This window comes from Apteryx rowi, unplaced genomic scaffold, assembly GCF_003343035.1.
Source record: "Apteryx rowi isolate R43461 unplaced genomic scaffold, aptRow1 scaffold_319, whole genome shotgun sequence".
In the NCBI taxonomy this organism is placed as follows: domain Eukaryota; kingdom Metazoa; phylum Chordata; class Aves; order Apterygiformes; family Apterygidae; genus Apteryx; species Apteryx rowi.
Window position 1 is genome coordinate 795,192 of NW_020449630.1, and position 20,574 is coordinate 815,765.

At 38.7% G+C, this 20,574-nt stretch overlaps 1 protein-coding gene across 1 annotated transcript in view; it reads right to left on the bottom strand.

The window, feature by feature from the left end:
* LAMA1 (laminin subunit alpha 1) overlaps positions 1-20,574 on the bottom strand; it is an 84,843-nt gene that overhangs the window by 34,951 nt on the left and 29,318 nt on the right. Inside the window, exons 16-32 of the mRNA XM_026070785.1 lie at positions 20,325-20,452; positions 19,630-19,716; positions 19,168-19,379; positions 18,547-18,653; positions 16,862-17,042; positions 15,448-15,584; positions 12,611-12,847; positions 9,574-9,717; positions 9,021-9,200; positions 8,246-8,431; positions 7,241-7,368; positions 6,023-6,143; positions 5,743-5,880; positions 3,932-4,053; positions 2,546-2,632; positions 2,079-2,272; positions 970-1,112 (exon numbers count right to left, since the gene is read on the bottom strand). Coding sequence (XP_025926570.1) covers positions 970-1,112; positions 2,079-2,272; positions 2,546-2,632; positions 3,932-4,053; positions 5,743-5,880; positions 6,023-6,143; positions 7,241-7,368; positions 8,246-8,431; positions 9,021-9,200; positions 9,574-9,717; positions 12,611-12,847; positions 15,448-15,584; positions 16,862-17,042; positions 18,547-18,653; positions 19,168-19,379; positions 19,630-19,716; positions 20,325-20,452 — 2,532 coding nt within the window. The remainder of the gene's footprint in view (positions 1-969; positions 1,113-2,078; positions 2,273-2,545; positions 2,633-3,931; positions 4,054-5,742; positions 5,881-6,022; positions 6,144-7,240; positions 7,369-8,245; positions 8,432-9,020; positions 9,201-9,573; positions 9,718-12,610; positions 12,848-15,447; positions 15,585-16,861; positions 17,043-18,546; positions 18,654-19,167; positions 19,380-19,629; positions 19,717-20,324; positions 20,453-20,574) is intronic.

Here is a 20,574-nt window from a genome sequence, read left to right on the forward strand (position 1 = left end):
CCTGGATGCAATCCTGTGCAACGTGCTCTAGGTGACCCTGCTTGAGCAGGGGTTGGACTAGATGATCTCCAGAGGTCCCTTCCAATCTCAACCATTCTGTGATTCTGTGATTCTGTGAAATGTGCTTACTTTAGTGATCACAAAGTAGGGAGGATTCTGTTTATCTCTGGCTTTGTGCAGAGAGCATGGGAACTTAATCCTCAGCAACAGTAAGTCACCTTCTAATATTTTAGATGGGACCACAAAACGTGACACTTCATACTTTATTTATGGGGTGAGAGGAGGCTGGAAGAAAGGCTCAAACCGCAGGCAGCCTGAAAGCCTCTGATGCTGAAAAATTCTCCCCAGTTTTTGTCACCCGAGATGGAGGACAGAGGAAGGCACCTGCCACTGCCACATAACCATAAGGAAAGCAAAGTGACATGGCGAAGCAGCCTGCTGGACCCTTTCCTCCCCAGGGGGATCAGCCTCAAGACCAAGGTCTCAGGAGATGCTCCTTTAGCAAAAGGGCCAAAAGGGAAGACAAGTTGGCCTGACATTTCTACTATTTCACTGCTGGATTATATGGATCCCTAATACTGGCCCAGAGCTACTGCAAGTAGGGGCATAATTTTCAGCAAGCTTAACTATCTTTCCAGGGGTTTAAGTGAGAATACATCTCAGAATACCAAGGTGAAGCGCACACATATAGTAGCGTACAATAATCACATTGCAGACTGAAAAATGTATTGATATATTCATTTAAATGAAAGTACAACAAATGAAAAGAAAGTAATATAGGCAGTTAAAGGACATAAAGTATGTTCCTATACCAAATGTAATGTTCTTAATCTGATATCACTTATACCTGCACACATTAAAGCCATGAACTTCAGGAGGACTTCTGCTAAGTTGCTGGCATATGAGTGTCTACAAGTTTTGCTTTAAAGGTGTAACTAAATATTTCTGTCATTGGTGTGTTTGTTTTACCTTCAGACGTTTTGTGGCATTTTCCAACTCTGACAATATCTCATAGGGTGCACGGACAACACCAGTGAGGTTCACTGAAAGTATTGCTTTGTCGAGATTATCCAAATTGTTTAACAAAATGCCTGTGCAGTTGTCATCACAAGCTAAAGAAATGATTTTAAGAAGAGCAAATAATATTAGTTTCAAAAAGAAGCCAAAATTTGTTTTGATTTAGAGAGAATGTACCCTCACTTTTTGTGTTAAGACTTATTGAACATAATAATTTTGAATATATACATTTGCAGTATTTCCCCCCTGCCAGATCCAAAAGGGGGCCTATTCCAAACATATTCTCCTTAGTTTGGCACCCAGTCAAGCCTTATAAATCCTACTGGCTATTAAGCTGTTTGCTATACTATAGACTTATTCAGCCTATTTGACTATATTGCTCTAAATCCAGGGTGACACCACTGATGTTCACCCAAACAGGTTAGGCAGACAGTAAAACTAGGTCCACAGTGGTGTAATTCCCTTTATTTCTTGGGCTTGTTTCGCTTATATGAAGCAAAATTTGAGTCCAAATTCCCAATTCATAGTAAAAGCAGATTGGTCTTGATTGGTCTTTCTGCCACTCCCCCCCATACATACATGTTTATATTGGTGAAGTATGCCCACATAACTGAGGTGACTCCAAAGGTGGCATTACAGCAATCTGAATGCCAAAGAGTAAATAACATATGAACTTAGCATTTTCAAATAAATAAAAGTATGCTACTGACAGCAAATAAATAAGTATTAAAATTATCTAATTCTTAAACTTATGTGTAGCACTGCATAACGCAGCATTAAGGATTAACTGCTCTACTGTGGTTTCCTCTGTGTTCKTAAAACCACAGACTGGCTGAGGTTGGAAGGGACCTTTGGAGATCCCTTAGTGCAACCCCTTGTCCTACAGAGATACTAAATTTCTTAAAATTCCTTTCTTAAAATTCCTTTCCTTGACAAACTATCCATAGGAAGAGTAAGGCTTGATGTCAGAAAACACACACAAGTAATAGTCGCGTGCACATAAATGCCGCTGGAATAGACCAAAGCCCACTGGGAAAGAAAAGAATTTCAAAGCCACCTACAGATACACTCATTTTCCACCAGAAGATGCCTCAGTTCACACTCCTCGCAGAGCTGTCCTGTCACACCTGGCTTGCAGAGGCACTGGCCAGTGGCACGGTCACAGTTAACGTGAGCAGAACCGCCTGGATTGCACTGACACGGCTGGCAGCTGCCATCAGTGACCTGAGGGTCACCGTAATACCCCAGGGAGCACCTGAGTGGGGAGGAATGGGACACAGGCTATCAGGGGATTATCCCTTAGCAAATCATAAAATCAGAAGATGTTACCTTTATCTCTGAGAATCACTAATAGATTTGTAATTAATGGTTTCTTATCAGTAACCAACAAATCACCAAGTCCTTCAGTGCTTACTTGTATATTTATTTATGAAAATCGACTAATGTATTCCAAGTATAAATATGGCTTATATTAATCAACACTGTCCTTGGGGGTTGGGGATAAATGGAGTCAGCTTATCCAACTCACCTTTCACAGTACTGTCCTTCATATCCTGGGAGACAAGCATCACAGTGGTAATCGTGAACATCTTTCAGGACACAAGTGGGACTAAAACTGGAGGAAGGATAAACAAACACCAGCTAGCACATAAACGGAAAAACATACAAAGACAGAGAGCTGTTTCAGAAGTATAGGTGCACACAAGGCTAATTCTGTAAGCAACAGCATCCTCTGCTCTATCTGATGCAGTGCTCTAGAATTTGTGCTTTGAATTTATTTGTTTCTTAAAAATTTGCTTTCTCAACGCTACTCAAACACTGTTTAGCATGATAAAGCAGCTTATGGCCTACAATCTGAAAGATAAGACAAATAAAAATGGATGCTGCATAATCAAATTGGAGGAGATCTTTTATGAATCATTTAATACTGGTGACTTCTCCCACTTCCCTCTCCCGAGAGCAGCTGAGTTAGCTGGCTTCTTGTTCGCCAGCAAGGACACTGTGAGTCACCTGTTGCTGCAGCAAGACAGTTTTGGGGATCATCACCACCTTGAGGATGTGCCTAGTTTGAAGCCTACCCTGATCATCTGAGCCATTCCTAGCTCTGTTTAGTCCTCTGCATGGCCACAGATAAGGATCCTAAGCATATAGGAGGTAATGGATTTTCTCTAACAACAGAATCCTCCGCCAAAAATACTCCAAATAAATCAGCACACTGATTTCTATCCATTGTCCCTTCCCCCTTTTATATATGAGAAAACTATAGTAAAGAAAACTAGGCTGATATGCCTATAGCATTCATCTAGCTGAGACTTGTTTGCAAACATTAGAGTTGCCAGGCTCATGCCCTGATTCAAGTGTCCAAAAGCAAACATCAAATATGCCTTTCAAAATTCAGGAGGAAAAATAGCCTGCACAGAATTTTGATGTTCAAAAGAGTTGAACTGTTCCTCTACCAAACAGGTGTAAAAATTTCAAACAAAAGAGTACTTGTTCTGCACCTAGAACCGATCTCATGAAAAGTTCCTGCATTGACTAAAGAACAATCTGAATCTTAGTAAAAACAGAAGTATTGTTTTTAGAATAAATAAAGGGAACCAAATTTAAAATTAAAATGTCAGAGGAACTTATTCCATTATCTATAAAACCTTCTATGTGACTAAGCAACTTTTAAAGAGTGATTTGACATAGGCTGTTAGTTAATCATTTTGCTTTTAAAACCTCACAAAGTTACCACTAACCAGGAACAACTCAGAATGCAACTTCCATTTACTAAAACAGGTAGCTTTCAAACATCTAGAAATTAAGGAGATGTAACTATAACTACGTCCTGTTGTCACTGTGGGGGACAGAGCACAAGGCATCCGGAATTATAATGCTAAAATGCACACTGGATTTAATAAGTTTTGGTTACCTAACAGGGTTGGCTCTGGGACAGGCACAAAGAGAGCAGTCGTTGACAGATCCARTTACTTCCCCATAGTAGCCTGGGGCACAAGCACTGCAGTAATCACCAACTGTGTTATCTCTGCAGTCCTGATACACAAAAAGGAATTCAGACAGTTTAAAATAACAACAAACAAGGAGAGGAACTTTATCTTCTCTCCATCCTCTCTCCAATCAATAAATGCATACAGTCTTCATCACTAAATGTCACTGCCCATTGGTCAGCATTGTCTGGGTGGAGGAACCTTTTATGCAAAATTCAGCAGAATGCCGGCATATTTTATGTCTTATAYGTCTTATGTGAATGCCCTATCAGGCATGCTGACCTAATTTCTGTTCTTAACTGCCATGAACGTTTATACATTTTTGCTTCTATTAATCCAATTCAGACCAGGAAATGACTGTACAAAGAAAAAGAAAAAAAACCCTCCCCTYCCCAAAACAAGCAACTGATGGAAGATTAAACAGGATACCTGGACCAAAAATATAAAGTTACAGTGTTACAGCAAATGCATGTGAGAACTATAAACCACAGACCACCCACAGTTAAGATCCACAGACACAGTATATTTAATTGGTCAGCAGTACTAATCAGTAGGCAGTGCTATTAATATTAAAACACTAAATCCACATTACAAACATAATTTATTTTACTAGTCTCCTAAGAGAATACAAATCACTTTCTCTCTTTTTTTTTATGATTTATATTCTTGGGAGTGTATACATTTTAGAGGTTAGTTGAGGACAGTAAGTAGTAGCAGTGCAGTCTCCTATCGCACAGGAGCAGAAAAGCCAGAGATGAAAACCATCTCTTTTGTCAATGTTACTTGGCTGGAAGTCTTTAAGTAGTAATCTTAATACGTGGGTCACTTGCCAACCCTGCAACGTGAAGCAGAGAGGAAGAATGACTAGTATTCACTAGTGGGAAAGATTTATGTGTTTTGGCCTCACAGTTCTCACTCATGAGGTTCAAATTTCAAAAGATGTTATCAGATTCATCGTTTAGGCCAAATCTGGCAGTTAAAGAATGGTTCGTAAAAGCCTGAGGGAGTGAGGAAACTTACTTTAAAATTTGAACTCAAGAGTGAATTCAGCGAAAGTTGACTTTGAACTACCCAATTCATCACTGGAAAAACAAAGCAATTGAAAAAGTTTAGGAAAGAACGTCTGGTCATTAAGTCTGTTCTCTGGTAGTGGTCAATGTGCCTCATTTGGTTAGCTGAGAATGAGCTTTGCACAGGGCTGTTATCCCATGACTGAGAGGCAACATGTTGATCAAATGTGCCTCCTCTTTGCAACCTTCAGGATAAAGTGAAAGAAATTAGAAAAGAGCAACATGGCTGAGGCACATCCTTATATTGCTTCAGTCTCCGGGTGTTAAAAAAGCCTCACTTACTGCAACCCAGAGGATATTTTCTTCCTGACAGACAAAGAATTTGACTTTGACCTAGTYTCTGTGGTGTGATGCAGCATACTGCTCCTTTACTTCTCCTCTTTTGTGTGATTAAGCAGAGCTCAGCCAGACCAAGGGCGAGAACCCGAAAAGTCTCAAAAGAAAATGGATAAACTGAACTGATAAAACTGACAAAAGTTATTTTTAAAAGAAAATTAAAAGTAAAATAACTAACAATTTTGAGAAGGTTATGTCCAAAAAAACTTGATACTTTTACTTTTATCCAAATAGCACAGCCATATACTTCTCCCCAAAACTCCTTCCATAGGTTACTGCCATTGTATGCTCAGGCAAAACCAGCACAACAATGTATAAAATGCATATACCAAGCACTTTCCAGTTTCCAGATCACAGGTTTCACTGTGGTTGTTGCACTGACATGGCACACAAGGCGCTACCAGGGCATGAGGCTCCTTTACACTGAGTCCTGTATGTTTCCCCCTGTAGTATCCTGGAGCACAGCTCTATATATGAGTAAAGAAAAAAAAAAAAAAAAAAAAAAAAGGCTATCAACATTTAAAACATTTCTGAAAGCCAAGTAACTTCTAAGTAACTTTATTTTTATCTCAGTATTAGACACACAAAAGGGATTCAAGGACTCTGTACCTGACAGGAGAATCCAGCATAACCAACAGGACATCTACATTGCTCTATAAGATGAGCTCTAGTTCTGCCTACATGCATTTCTTCAAACTTCACTGCAATTTCCATTGAGATGTTTGCAATTCTGCAAGAGATATGTGGATGAGAAAAGAGCCTGAACMTCTAGAGCAATCCTAGATCCTAGCAAAACTGAGATCCAAACATACTACATTCGAAGGATAAGGCTATAGGGCTACCGTAAATTCTCTCCCATGGTCTCCTTTTCCACACGGAAACATCTCAGTGTTGAAATCTGAAGATTTTTTACATATGTATGGGACCTATATATAAGACCTACAGCAACCAAATCAAAAGTACTTCAAAGCAATATAGGCTGGTTCCCATTGGTCTGCAAAAACCTGACAAATCTCCATGCAAGAGCAAATTCCGCCTCAGAAACAGTAGACAGAAATTCAGCAGTTCTGTCCAGTGATTTTTGGACAAAGCTATCAAAAAGATAGTTGATGGCCTGTGAATCAAAAATATTCCCAAATCTGGAGGTGGAACTACACTTCTTCACAGACGTAAAGATGTATGAAACTGGGTTTTGGTTGGATGCGTCTTTGCTTGTCTTGTTTTTCAAACTGACAAATGCAATGATCAGATCCCATCTCCTCCTCTTCATTAATCTAGTTTTTCAGTAATCTAGTTCTGTTTAAAATGGTAGTAAAATGCTACCATTCTGAGGTGGGAATATTTTGCAACCACTGCCCAGAGTATATAAACCAACAGAAGAGCCCTAGATTTGTACAAACTTAAGAACTCAGAAGATCATGTATTTCAATTTTTCCACTGTAAAATGAAAAACAAAACAAAAAAATTCAATATCCATGAAAATAAGATGGGAAAAAGGTAATTTAGAAAACTTATGCAAGTCTATTGCCCATCCTGCAGAATATTGCCTCAGTCTGTAAGTCTTTATGCTTCTTTATGGGCTTTTATATCAAAGAAAGCAGCAGAGATATTTAGTGTTTTACAAAAGGAATTAAAGGGGGATTCTGCTTCCATTAAAGGTAATAAATGTTTTCTTATCAGAGGAAGAAGAACGAAAGTCATAAATAGGAAATTGGAAGTTTGTCTAATTTGAATTAAATCTTTTTTGTATAGCTCAGTTAAGACTATTCCTAGGTTAAATTACAGTAAATGAAATAAATAAGTAAATGCACTTAGAGATTGTTTTACCTGCTTTGCTGTAATCCTTGGCCATAGGCTGCCTTGATAAGGACATATTCAATATTGCTTAGCACAGACATGAAGTCAGAACGTGAGACAGGCTGCTCAGACACAGAGTTAAAATATTTCCAAGAATCCTAAGGGAACATGACACATATTCATTAAATCACAATTGTTTAAACCCATGTTTTTATTTAAAGGTAACACACTCTTCCTCCTTACACTTTCAGAAACACAGTCACTATGTCTAAAATCTAGGTCGCAGGAAATTTTCCAAAATCTCTTCCAAAACCTTGCTCCATGTTGGAGCAAGACATAGTTTTGTATCATTTCACTCTCCTTCTCTTCCCTTTCCCCCACCTCCATGCCCAGTTTCTACAGAAAAGCAATCCAGGCATGCAAGGCATGTTTTTTTCTGGCTAGATCTGGGGAACCCAGGTGCCCAGGGGACTAGGACTCTGCAGCACTCATCTTACATGCAGTTAGAAATAGCCATAACTGTACTCTGTCTCGTGTCGAGAGGAGACTGATGCTGCTTATTCTAGACCTCACCTCCTAAGGTCCTAAGGACCAAATGAGGTCTTTGTTATCTCCTCTGAAATTATCCTGCTTCTGCCAGGGCAAGATTCAGGACCAAAATGATGATGCCTGGGCTATTGCGCGTAACATACAGGCTAYGACACTATGAGACTGGCTAAGAGGGGCAATACCTGACTGCATTTCATTTATCATTGAAATCTGAGTCTATGTTTAAAAAGTTTCCCACAGCATCATCACCTTCAGCATTTCCAAATAGAAAACAAAGTCAAAATGCTATTTTCCTCTATAACATGACATCCACTGCCCATTTTTTCCTTACACTGGATGCATTTTAATCCAGCAGTATGTTTACTCAGTCTGTTTGAAGTCAGGTATGCATTTTTCAAAATATTTTCTTAAATATATGGGGCTTTTTTGTAAAAGGTCACAGCAAAAGGAAATTGTCCCCTTTTCCACACCAATCTTTTAGCTTACCTCCTTCATTTCTACTTCCTTATTACTTCTTACTCCGTTTTCTGGAGAAGGGATGTCTACATAGATGACCAATTTACTGGTGTGACCCCCTTTGATTAGAATCTGTGGCTCAAAATTTGAGGTTCCAAAGCCATCCAAGGCGTAAAAAGCAACAGCGTACCTCAGCTTCCCTCCATAGGCCATGAGCTGTTTGGATAAAAATCATTACTTTTATTTATTCCAAGGTTATAGTTGCTAGCTGAAAATATTTTAATGTCATCAGAAGACTTGAAAACTGACAGTTCTTTGAAGAATTGGCAATAAAACATGAAAATTGACTCAAACTCAGCAGTTTYTGCATCAAGGTTAAATGTGTATTTCTAAAACGCAGGCACAGGTTTTTCTTCTAGGCCCTTTCAAGGCATGCCCTCAATTTTCATTTAATTCGTGAGTAGTAGATTCCATGATCTGTATACTGAATACAGTGTCAAGGCTGAAAGCTCTTTCAGGTTTCTACAGTAAAACTAAATACACTCTTTTTGACCCTATGCAATCTCTGAAGAGCAACACCATAAATAAATATGGGTGTTACCCACTTACAGGGACAAAAAAAATCTCATCAGGAGAGGGTAATGTAAACACTTGTGCTTGCTATAAATAAATTCAGTCACTGAAAGTTCATAAAGTCATTACCTACAAGAATAGAACTAACACAGAAAAACATTATCGAGCTAAAGTGACCATTACACCATAAAGGAATGATCTATAAAACATTCCAGTTATTTAATGATCTTACCTGGTCTCCCTGGAACTGCTCTGGTAACCTCCAGTAAAATGCTTCTGTATTTAAATATTTTCTAACAATGGCAGCATCCAGTAAAACATCAGGAAACTGAGAAAATACACCTTCCACTGTTCCAGTCAGGTTACTCTGAGATACTACATGCAAAATGGACTGATCGGGAGTTAAGGTTATCTACAACACAAAGAGCAACAGATTCAGCCTGCGAAACTGTTCTATCTCAGTGTAATATACTGTAAACAGTTTTAGCTTCTTTGAGATAGTCAGTAGTCCACTTTAGAGTAATATATGCCCAAGCCAAGAAACTTGGAAACAATTCTGATAATTATATAAAAAAATGTATGGACTGAAACTCAAGGTTTCAGAAACAAGGCTAYTACCATTTAACTATTGCTTTCTTTTTCGTTCTGCCCTAAGCTACTGCTATCTTAAGTTAGCTGACCGCATTCAGCCTGACTCATAAAATACATGCAACCCTACGCACACCAGTGTGATACAATGAGCACAACATCAAATTGTCTATTTACATTTATATCACTTTACTTACAGGAATTCTCACATGGTCTTCTACTTCTGAACAAAATGTGGACATCCCAAAACAGAAGCACGGAGTACACCCCAGTGCACTGCTAGCCAACAGAGCAAAAGTTCCAGGTTTACATTCACTGCACTGTAGCCCAAATACATTTTCCTGCAGGATATAAACAAAACAAAACAAAAAGCACAGAAGCACACATGGATGACTTTGCTAGCTGAATGAAAGATGGCTTTTTTGGGAAGAAAAACTATTGGCTTTATGAACTACACGACAGGAAGTCAATTATTGTATCTATTCTGTTTTGCTAGTACAGTAGATTTTTTTTCATTTTTATACATTACTGTTTTGTTTTTCTATTTAAACGTGGAACAAATACACTTTTAAGCAAAACTTTTATATTTGAATTCCTAGCTAAAATTAGCAACAATACATGTGTGTTAAAGACAGAAAGAACAATTTCCTCCACCCTGAAAAACAGGCTCTCAAAGCCAAAGAAACTGCTCAGTATGAACTGGAATGAGGGGACCTAGTCTCAAGTGTCTATTTGTGAGCTCAGTTCCTGACTGGTAAGTCCAACCTGAAAAAACATTGGAAAAAAATAGTCAGCATTGATTGGCACTTGTATCAGAAGTCTGGAAACTATGTACGTGYATGTTTATAGGACTGAAGCAAGTTCTTATCTATCATTCAGTCTTTCAAGAACAGATTCTCACCTTTTCAGAAAGATCTATACGACTAAATCTCTATATTTAATGTTTCCTTTTTTAATACTAGAATTCAGACTTCACTACTAGCAATACATCTGAGTTATTCTTAACAATACACCTGAGTTATTCTTAAGCACTGCCTTTGGTCATAGTGGAGGAAACATAAATTTGGACTTGCAACATCATCATACTAAGTCATATAGAAATGCTGACATTCTCTGATTTGTATTTATTGTTTTTTCTGTCATTACAGTTTTTTTTTTGATTTCCAAAAGAGCAGCCTCAATAATCTGAATCAATGTGCTGTTCCCAAATCTAATAAAACCATGTGTGTATGAGCAGAAAAAACTTCTTTGTACTTCATTCTTTCCATTTGTTTAATGAGGATTAACATACAATACCTACTTCACTAGAGTTTTCTAACATTTAATTAGGGTTTTTTTTGAATGTTTTGACATCCAGGGATGGAAGGAACTGTCTATCTCTATACAAAGAATGAAGTAATTTTCTGCCAAAACAGCATGTAGGGAATTTATGCTTTTATGCTGAGAAAAAAACAACCTTTTTATCAGAGATTGTCTGCTCAGAAACTTTAAGATGGTATCAATTAATGTGACTGCACTCTAAAGTGCAACTGTTGCAGCACAATATTCCTAGACTCTATGAAGCAGAGGCCCGAGGTAAAAACATTTTCTCTATTGCTCATTGTGTCAGAATAATTTTTTCTATAACAAGCTGGCTCTCCTCTAATTTTCTATTGAGAAAACAACCTTTTAAATAGTGAATCAAAATAAATACATACGAGTTATGGATTAACCTTATTATTAGCACTATTTGCAAGGCAAAATGAGACTGCAGAGAAAAATAAGAGGGATAAATAAAACATGTAAAAATCATATCACTAAAAATGTAGCATATAGCATTGTTCTTGGAATAAGAGGTGTTTACATATAGAGAATATAGTGATATTGAAAAATCATGAGCACCATTCCCCTATATTTAATAAGGTTTACAAAAATTTTGTCTCAGAACTCATGGCCAGGCCTTTGTCCTATTCAAAAAACTACACTTGCCCTTTGTGAGGCAGACAGAAGTCTAGCAGCAAAGAGGAAAAGTAAGACAAATGCATCCTCATTCATTTCTACTTTACAGTACAAATCCATGGAAAAAAAGGATTCTTGTGTAATGTAAGAATGATGTGGTTACAGAAATTCACTTAATATAGAATAAGCACATGGGATTTACACTGAGCAAGTGCAAACAATAGAAAGAACAAACATGTACTAGTTCTGTGTATTTGAATTTGGTACTGCAGCAAGACTGCAACTGTGAAATATCCCAAATCCCATACAAGATGAGAAAGAATCCAACCATTGCTCTATCAGATGTACACTGGCTGGCAGTAAACTCGGCAAGAATTCAGCACAGTAGCCAGTTAGAAATGACCCTTTTTATGACTGAGCATACAACAGGGTGTGATCCTGACTTCTTAGCACACATCCACATCAAATTCCGTGAGTTTTACCTAACAGAGATCTGGAGTAGAGTGCAACAATCTGATGACCACAAGCTGAAAACAAAATTACCCGGCAACTTAAAAAAAAGCAGAGGAAGGTAGGAGAAGCAAACTCTCAGGGTGTTATAACAGCAGTTCCTGAGGAGGGAAACGACAGTGGCATGTTGGTTACTCTGATGCTATCTCTTCGGCCTACAGCTGCAGTGGGTCTGCCCAAACTGGGAACCTCAACCGGCAGTTTTCAACCCAGATCCCAGAGGGAACTTGGAGAGCTTTGGATGTCCCTGGCCAACAACACCATGCAGAGAAATGACCCAAAATGGGAGCTGTCTGCTAGAGGAGCCCCAGGTTGCCACACATGATAGCACGTGCAAGTAGCATCTGAAAATACAAGGACTATATTGACAATGTACAGTCAGATATGTCTGGCAATGAGAAAGCTAAGCTGCTTGAAATAGATAAATCAGCCATATTCTACAGTAAGGGGCCACCCACTCCATCTCTGTGCTCCATTTCCCATCAATGGAGTCTTCAGAGGTCTGTGAAAGCCAAAAAAAGCATCTAGGAAATCTGGGAAATAAAAAGAAAGACCAGATCTCTCCAGCCAGGATAGAAAAGATACTTTCCTTATAAGAACTGTTTAGCACTGCCATAGAAAATGCATTATGGATGATTTAGGTGTACACAGATATGTCTCAGAGCAGGAGTTAAGACCAGATTGACTTGTGAGGTCCTTTTCAGCCCAATGATTTCCATGATTTTTATGAAATAAGTGACCAAAAAAACCCAATGCTGTCTCCAAAACTTCTGAATATTTCAGTACCTTGCAGGTACAGATGCCAGTTTCTTCTTCGCAACCACAGAGTCCTTCAGCATCATCACACATCTCCACTTTGGTTCCACTCAAGTCACAGTCGCAGGCAACACAATCCGGGTAATCCCTGTAGCCTAACGCACACTTGGAACAGTCTTGTCCTCCAAATTCAACTTTGCATGGGCACTGACCAGTCAGTGCATCACACTGGAGACTGGTTGCACCAACGCTGCTACAGTTGCAAGCCTTAGAGGAAAACAAGTAATGTTCATAAATAGCAGATATTTATAAACAATTTTGTTACAAAGGAAACAGCACAGTCAATTTAGAGTGGGTAATAAAACTCAATGTTTGTCAATAATTGTTACACAATGATAAAAAGGAAGTAGTCACACATAGAAATGGGATTGTTTGGTTTCTATTTAAACAAAGAACTGAATTTCCAGTACCCAGATCTGAGTTTCAGAACCAAAGGAGTTGAAGGAATTAGTTCCAGGAAAAAAAAAAAAAACACTTTATTTAAAATACTATTTATTGAGGACAGCAAAGAAATCAAAATAATGTAATGTATATATTGGGTGAAATATATAAATAGAATAATTCTATAAATGTAATAGGAAGAAAAAATCTTAATACTGACATTCTTTTAAGATTTTAAGTAACACTAGTAAGGTTTAAATCTTGCTCAAGCTTCATTTGTTATGTGGTAAGGAACCAAGGGTCTCATTGCATCAGAGGGCAGGAAGCTCAGCATGCCCAGGAGCTCATCACCAGAGGAACACCATTCCCTCACAGAGCCCATCCTTCCTTATGCAATCAGTAACATGAAGCTCTTATTACAAACAYGGGAAGTGGATGTACTTAATTTGTCATCCTTTTCTGAGGCAGACCGGATCTAATATTTAGTCTTATTTTCACATCTACGGTTACTTAAACAAGCCTGATTTTGTTCTGTGGCTATTTCTAAAAGTGCAGGCGGAAAAGTACATTCCTTCTGTCATGCTTTGACTTCAGTCATCTCTCCTCCTCATCCTTCTTTGAGATGAAAAGCCTTGGCTTGTAAAGCACCCTACACAAAGGCTCGCAAAACCTATTAACATTACCACGTACCCTCTAGCATTCTCCACACGTATTTGCTGCTCACCAGTAGCACTCTTTGTATTAAGCAAACTTTTTACTTTAGTAGCACACTGCTGTGCCTAATCCCATAGAGTTTTTGACCATACAGGTTCACAACTTTGGCTCCCAGGTACCTTTAAAGATCTACAGCTCTGAATGTTAAGCCCTATTTTAAAGCATCATAAAAATAGAAAAAAATTGCATGTATTTCAATCTTTATCTATATGCAATAAGTACAAATAAGGACTATAAGGTACAATCAGCTGTGCTGAACCACTTGACAAGATGAAGTAGGCTGTAAGCAGAAGATGACTGCAGTCCTGCTCAATCACGGCACCCAGAGAGGGGTGTTGAGTACTGAAAAAGCTTCAAGAAAATATAGTATCGGAGCCAGATGAAAGATCCTGCTAACACAGTCTGTGTTGCAAAGACAGACCAGCTGCATGTCTGATACCATCTCCCCTGCTCCATCCATCCGGAGATCATGCGGGAGCCTTTCCAGGGTTTGCCAGGAGACATTACACCAGATCTTAGCCTGCCACAGTCACCATTCAGCATGGGTGAGCCTCTGCTGGGCTGCTGTCTGCAGATCACAGTATTGTTTGTTGCAGCAAGAAAGTAACTAAAATACCTTAAAATAATTCCACATTAATTACTGTGAAACTGTAATCAAAAGAAAAGCTAACAACTTAGCAAAAATGAGCAGTCACGTACTTAATTAAACTTGATCTCTGGCAAGTGCAGTGGTATCACTCTATCAAAGGAAAACCTAAAAAGTCTTTAGCCTCCCACTACCACCTCCTACGCAGAGGAAATACACACGGACCAGGCACATTGTATTTGCAGAATATTAGGTAAGGATGGTAGTAACTGATAGCTGACAAAGCAGTGGTTTAAAGCTTGACTGCTGAGTAAGTTGCTATAAATCACTAAGATGACAAACGCTGAAAAGAGGTTTAGCACTATTTTATCATCCTTTCTTTAAAATATTAGAAGAAAAAAGCTCAATTTGGCTGATACTTATACTTGTCAAGTATTTACCACATATAATAACAGACACTGTCAAGTTGATTATATTCGTGGTTTCTCCATTGAAGTTAATCACTATACTCATGTAGTCCTGACGCTTTTTAAAAAATCAACATTTATAAAATAAAGGTTGGCCCAATGCCATATCTGACAGGAATTTACTGGGTGAACCAAATTGCCTAAAATCATTGCTGCTCCTTGGATGTGACCTGAGCTGGCATTTTATTCCATTCAGGAAACATGAGCTACCTTATTCCATTTTAATTTTAAATATTCAGAAAAAAAGGCATGCAAAGACTTTAAGGATATGCTAGATTTCATTGTTCTTAAAACCGTAATATCATCACTACTTGATTAGCACAGAAACCAGGCTCCTTCCTGCCAATTGCTGCTACAGATCTCTTCCAGCATTGCTATTTAAGCAATTAGAGTTAGAAGACACACCTCAAAGTTTTAATACGATCTATGTACCTACTCAGTACAGTCACTCCAATCAGTATTTTCAAAGACAGCTTTCTCAGAAGGCTCCTCAATAAATACTTTACAGTCCGATTTTTTTTTTTTTTAATGTGAGCATCTAGCTGTAACTTTGAAGCAGAGAATAAAGAYTGATGTTCTCAAAACAAGAGGCCAATTCTGACATTAGTATAAGGTGAATTCTTTGAATAGCCATAGCTTTTCATCACAGCCTACCATACCTTGCAGCCAAGCTCAGGATAGAGTCCCCAGTGATTTTCTTCACAGAATTCGCATTTTGGTCCCTGAGTGTGAGGGGGACAAATGCATTGACCAGAATTTGCATTACAGTTGTTTTGAGTATGAGCACAGTCACAAGCTGCAAGAGAAATGGGACCAAATGATTAACATTGACTTTGCTTTTGCTATAGAGAACAAATCCCAAGACCACTAATAGCCTTCCTTTTCTTAATTACACAATACGGTTTATTCATTTCACTAGGAACTCATTGCCAGTTCAATTTTTTATTGAAAGTCCATTATTCCTGCTTGACATAGCCTGTTTTATGGTTTAAAAAGCAGTGCTGCATTTTCACAGGAGAATCAGAGCCAGGGAAAATTATTGTGGAGAACAGTAAATTTGTAGGAAAAAACACTATTACAGAGGATGCAAAAGTCATCAAATGTAATAATTTTCTTGAACAGCTGAAAAGATTAACCTCAGGAATAAGTAATTTTAAAGGAACTGTTTAGAGAATAATAGGAAAGGATAATTATTTTAATAATAACTCTAATGTTATTGCAGGAAAGCACTTGCCTATTTAAGAAATACTATTTCTGCTAAAAGGCACAGATTCAGAAAAGTGTTTCTATTAATTGCTTTAATGACATTTACAAAATTTCCAAGACTGAAATGGTTAAAGGTACCTAAGGGTCTTTGCTCATAGTAAACTCGGTTTTAATTCATAAAATATGTTCAGAAACACAATCCTGTCACTTAATCTTACTACATATTTCATATTACTGTACTATTTGAGACTTAAAAAAAATGTTTCTGTCAGACTGGAGAAAAGGTTGGCATTCCTCTGGCTGTAACATGTTGAAAAGGGCTCCTTATTAATATGATAAATTAAGTGTTTTGGATGGCAAGTGCTTAGTTTAACATTTTCATCTATACCATGATGAAAAATTGTACATACCCAGGTGATGATGGGAAAATACAGTCAATGACATATCTTATCAAAGCATAAAATACATTTGTAAGAATTACACAGAAAAAATTAAGGTAGAAAATCTGTAATAGTAGTAGCTTTTAGCTTTTGTAATTGGAGGAAAGAAGTTTATTTTCTCAGGAGGAGTGAAGGGCTTTGATTAAAAAAAGAGAGAGAGAGAGACTAAGGGGCTATTTAGAAAGCAATACTTCTCTTACAAAGTTTGTATGAACTGCTGTTTCATAGTCACCACCTTTTATGAGGAACTAAACAATAAGCAATCAAAAAATGCTTTGTTCCCTAGCTTTATCAAAGTATTAGGAGACCATTCTCCACATTTTTCAGAATATTTATTAAAGCAAGTGACCTTTGCTGGAGTGTAACATAAAATACACTGCTGAAAGAAATTCCAGACAGACCCTGAAAGGATCATGGATTAGCTTACGTGTGCAGCCACCATCCTGGAACGCATGAAAGCCATGAGCGCAGCGATCACACTTTTCTCCAGCCACTCCTGGTACACAGTGACACTGTCCCCGATCATTGCAGTCCTCGGAGACCGAGCCAAATTGACTGCAGTTGCAGGGAACACAGCCAAGTCCAGTAAGCAGGTCATAATAACCACTCTGTTGGGCAGGAAGTAAATGTTTGAGCTATATTTCATAACTCATTGAAAAAATATGAAGTATGCTCTCATTTTCTTTTGGTTACTTTCCCTGGTGCCTGACCTCCATGAATACTGATCGGCTTTACAYGACTGTTGGAGTAACATCATCTCTTCACCATTCCCAGCTATATACAAGTATGCGTCTGGGTGAAAATTTGAACACCAACATGCTCATGTGGTCCTCTAAATCTCATTAGTGCAACTTTATATTTTAAAGTCTGAGGATATTTAAATTTAAACACTTCCATGAGGCAAGGGCAGGCTGTGCTGATCAGGCACAGATTTTCTGTGAATGCTTATTAAAGAGCAGAACAGAGCCTGTCTGTGACTAAGGTAGGTGTGATTGACTGGCACGCACCTGGACACAGGGGCAGCAGCTGGGCAGAGACTGCCAGCTCCAGTCTCTAAGGCAATTCTGCACTTAGCAAGAGTTGGGGACTGCTGTTTTATATCACCCATGTATACCTATTCGTTCTTGTAACAGGCCTGTCCTTTAGCTGAAGCCCTCTTCGGTGTTCAGCTGTGATGTATTAACCATCACCAACCACATTCTTCAGATATTCCTGCTCAGAGTTCATTTTGCAGAAGCACTCTGCTACGATCCCTTCAGGTTTTTCCAATGTGGTTCTGCTTATTTTTTCGGTAAACCAACATGACTGCGCCCTGTCAGTCAGCGCGGCACTAACCTGAACAGGCCGATTCAGAAGGGTGCTGAGACAACTACATAGCTTCACATCTGCAAAGAGCACAGGCAGAGCAATTCGCAACTGCAAAAACCTGCGCTGACAAACTTTGCTCTCCTCTCCAACAACAGGTCTCCTCTCCCCTGAACACCTGAGTTGCCTTTCTCTGCACATGCTGTAGTCTGAGGTCATCTTCCCCAAACCAGGGTGACCAGAATTTTACACAGAAATCCAGATAAGACCTTACTGGTGCATTAGTGCTGCCTATCCCYGTTGGAAATAGCTCACCTGACACATCCTAAATCACACCTGCCTCTTCTACAGCTACACCACACCAGCAAGGCGCAGGCTTCCTATGATCCAGTAGCACCCTCAGGTCTTCCACCTTCTCACTGTGCCTCAGATCAGTGGAGAAGCATTCTTATACTCCAAGTTCATTACCTGGCATTTTGTACTGCCGAAAATCATTCCCTTTCTTTTCCAAAAGCCTTCAAGCACCTGTGACCTAATTGTCCATCAAGAATTTCACGTTTTGTGCCAAAGCCATAAGTGAAAATATCAAACAGACTGATCAAAAGCCTTTGGTTTCCTATGGAGTGATCAGGAGCTCAAATTCCCAGAGAATTTTGGGGAGCGGGGAATAAACTTTATATACTAAGCATTCAAGCATATAGAGCTTTCCCTTTGCGTCTCTTCACACTGATGTCAGTATTTGCAGATAAATAGTCAGACCAAGATACAAGAAAATTCAGATGTCAGGAACAGCTGAATATTGCTTACCAAGCACTTATCGCATCTTTGTCCGATCACATTTGACTTGCACTGACAGAAGCCTGTCCCATGATGACAAATACTGGAAAGGGAACCATTCACATGGCACTCACAGGCTTATGTTTAGAAAAAAGAAACGAAAACAAAATAATTCTATTAATGTCTATATGCATTCATTATTATACAGGACTGCAAAATTTGGTATACAGTGTATGTTTCACCTGTTTATATCCCACAGATGTCAATACACCACATTAATAACAGTACTATGCATTTGGGCCAAGAGAAAGAAAAAGAAAAGCAACTCTGAAGAGATGCATTTGAGTAGTTCACCTCTTCTGGTCGTATATGCAACACTCTGAAGTAGGAAACATCCACAACAGCTAAATGAAGAGAGAGTATTGAGCAAGCCAGTAAGTGTGAGGAATATGAAGAGTTAGACCCCAACATAATACATTCCTTTCTCACACTATCCCAACCCTATAGTTTTCAACCTGCACTTGTCAACTCACAAGTTGAACTAGAAGGTTAACTCTTTCAAAAAAGGCACATATCTCCCTATTCATTCAGCTAAATGCACACCACATTTTTCTATTCTTTAAAATATGACAGTTAATAATAGTAGCTTACCACGACAGCTTTTCTCAATCACTGCATCCCCATAATACCCATCAGCACACCTTTCACAATGGTGACCCCCAGTGTTCCCCACACACTTCAGGCACTGTCCTGTTGCAGTGTCACAGTGGCCATCCTCTTGAGGGTTTACATTGCCATTGCATTCACAGGGAACACACGACTGCCCAGGCACCAGTGGATTCCCGTAGTAACCATTAGCACATCTGCGCAAGAGATTGAAAATTTTATCAGCTGGGATGAAGACATATCAGATACTCTCCCCACCCAAGAGAGTATTTCCTAATCAATCTTTTTTCTAAAGAGGCTCTATATTAGAAGCAAAGACAAAATGGAAAGGAAAGATATATCAGGAATGTTCTGTACATGTGGTATAAGCAATTCAAGGCAGGTAGGATGATGTATAGTTAGTGATGACAATGACATTGATATTTTACCCAAAACTAGTGTACATACCTTTCACACTGAGAACCAGTATAGCCTGAAGGACATTTGTCACAGACAATTTCACCTCCTTCACTCTGCAGGCAAGTAGGACTGAAACTATTAACAATATTTTTGTTAGTCAGTATCAATACACAGAATTACAGACTTCCACAAACATTCAATACCCACCCTTCAAGTCTGTGCACCTGTTTTTATAACCACGTAACTGCAAATTTTTCTAGATTAACATCAGTGCATGTCAAAACAGAATTACATGTCAAAATAAAATTATCATTTTTAGAAACTCTTCTCAAGGTTTTGTCTTCCAAAAGAAAGGAAGATTTTAAAACTTCCTAAAAATGTAGCTCTCTTTCTAGAAAATCTGTCAAAACTCCATACCCAGCTCCTCTTTTTCACATACAATCCATCTGTCCTTTTGTTATTTTCTGAAATAACATGAAAGAGAACTGTGATTTTGCTGCCAAGTTCAAGGATGGGTCTAAGTATTACTTTCACCCTTYGTGTACAAATTGCACCAGTTCACTCAGCCTCTCTTAGCTTAAAAATTTATATATTCTTCTACCTGGCAAAACAATGTTTCTATGAGACAGGCTCAAATGAAGAGGGAGAAGAAAAGTCCTCTCTCTGCTTCAGATTTTGTAGCACCTTTCTTTCTCCCACATTCTGATTTTGCTGAAGATGCAAAAGCAGCACAAGCAGCTTACTTGTTTGCAGCAGAGCTCAGAGGACAGGCACAGGGCTGGCAGCCCTCAGGAGTTCCCTGGGATGGACGTCCATAGAAACCAGGCAAGCATTGATCACAGAAAGGTCCTGTCGTGTTGTGCTGACAAGCCTGAGAGACGCACAAAAAAAATCTTTTCATATTTACTCTTGATGGTTTTTCAGCCCCTGAGGGATCTCTGCAGGAGTTTGCATGCAGTACAGCATCAGGCTTCAAGGAGAGGCCAGGAAGAG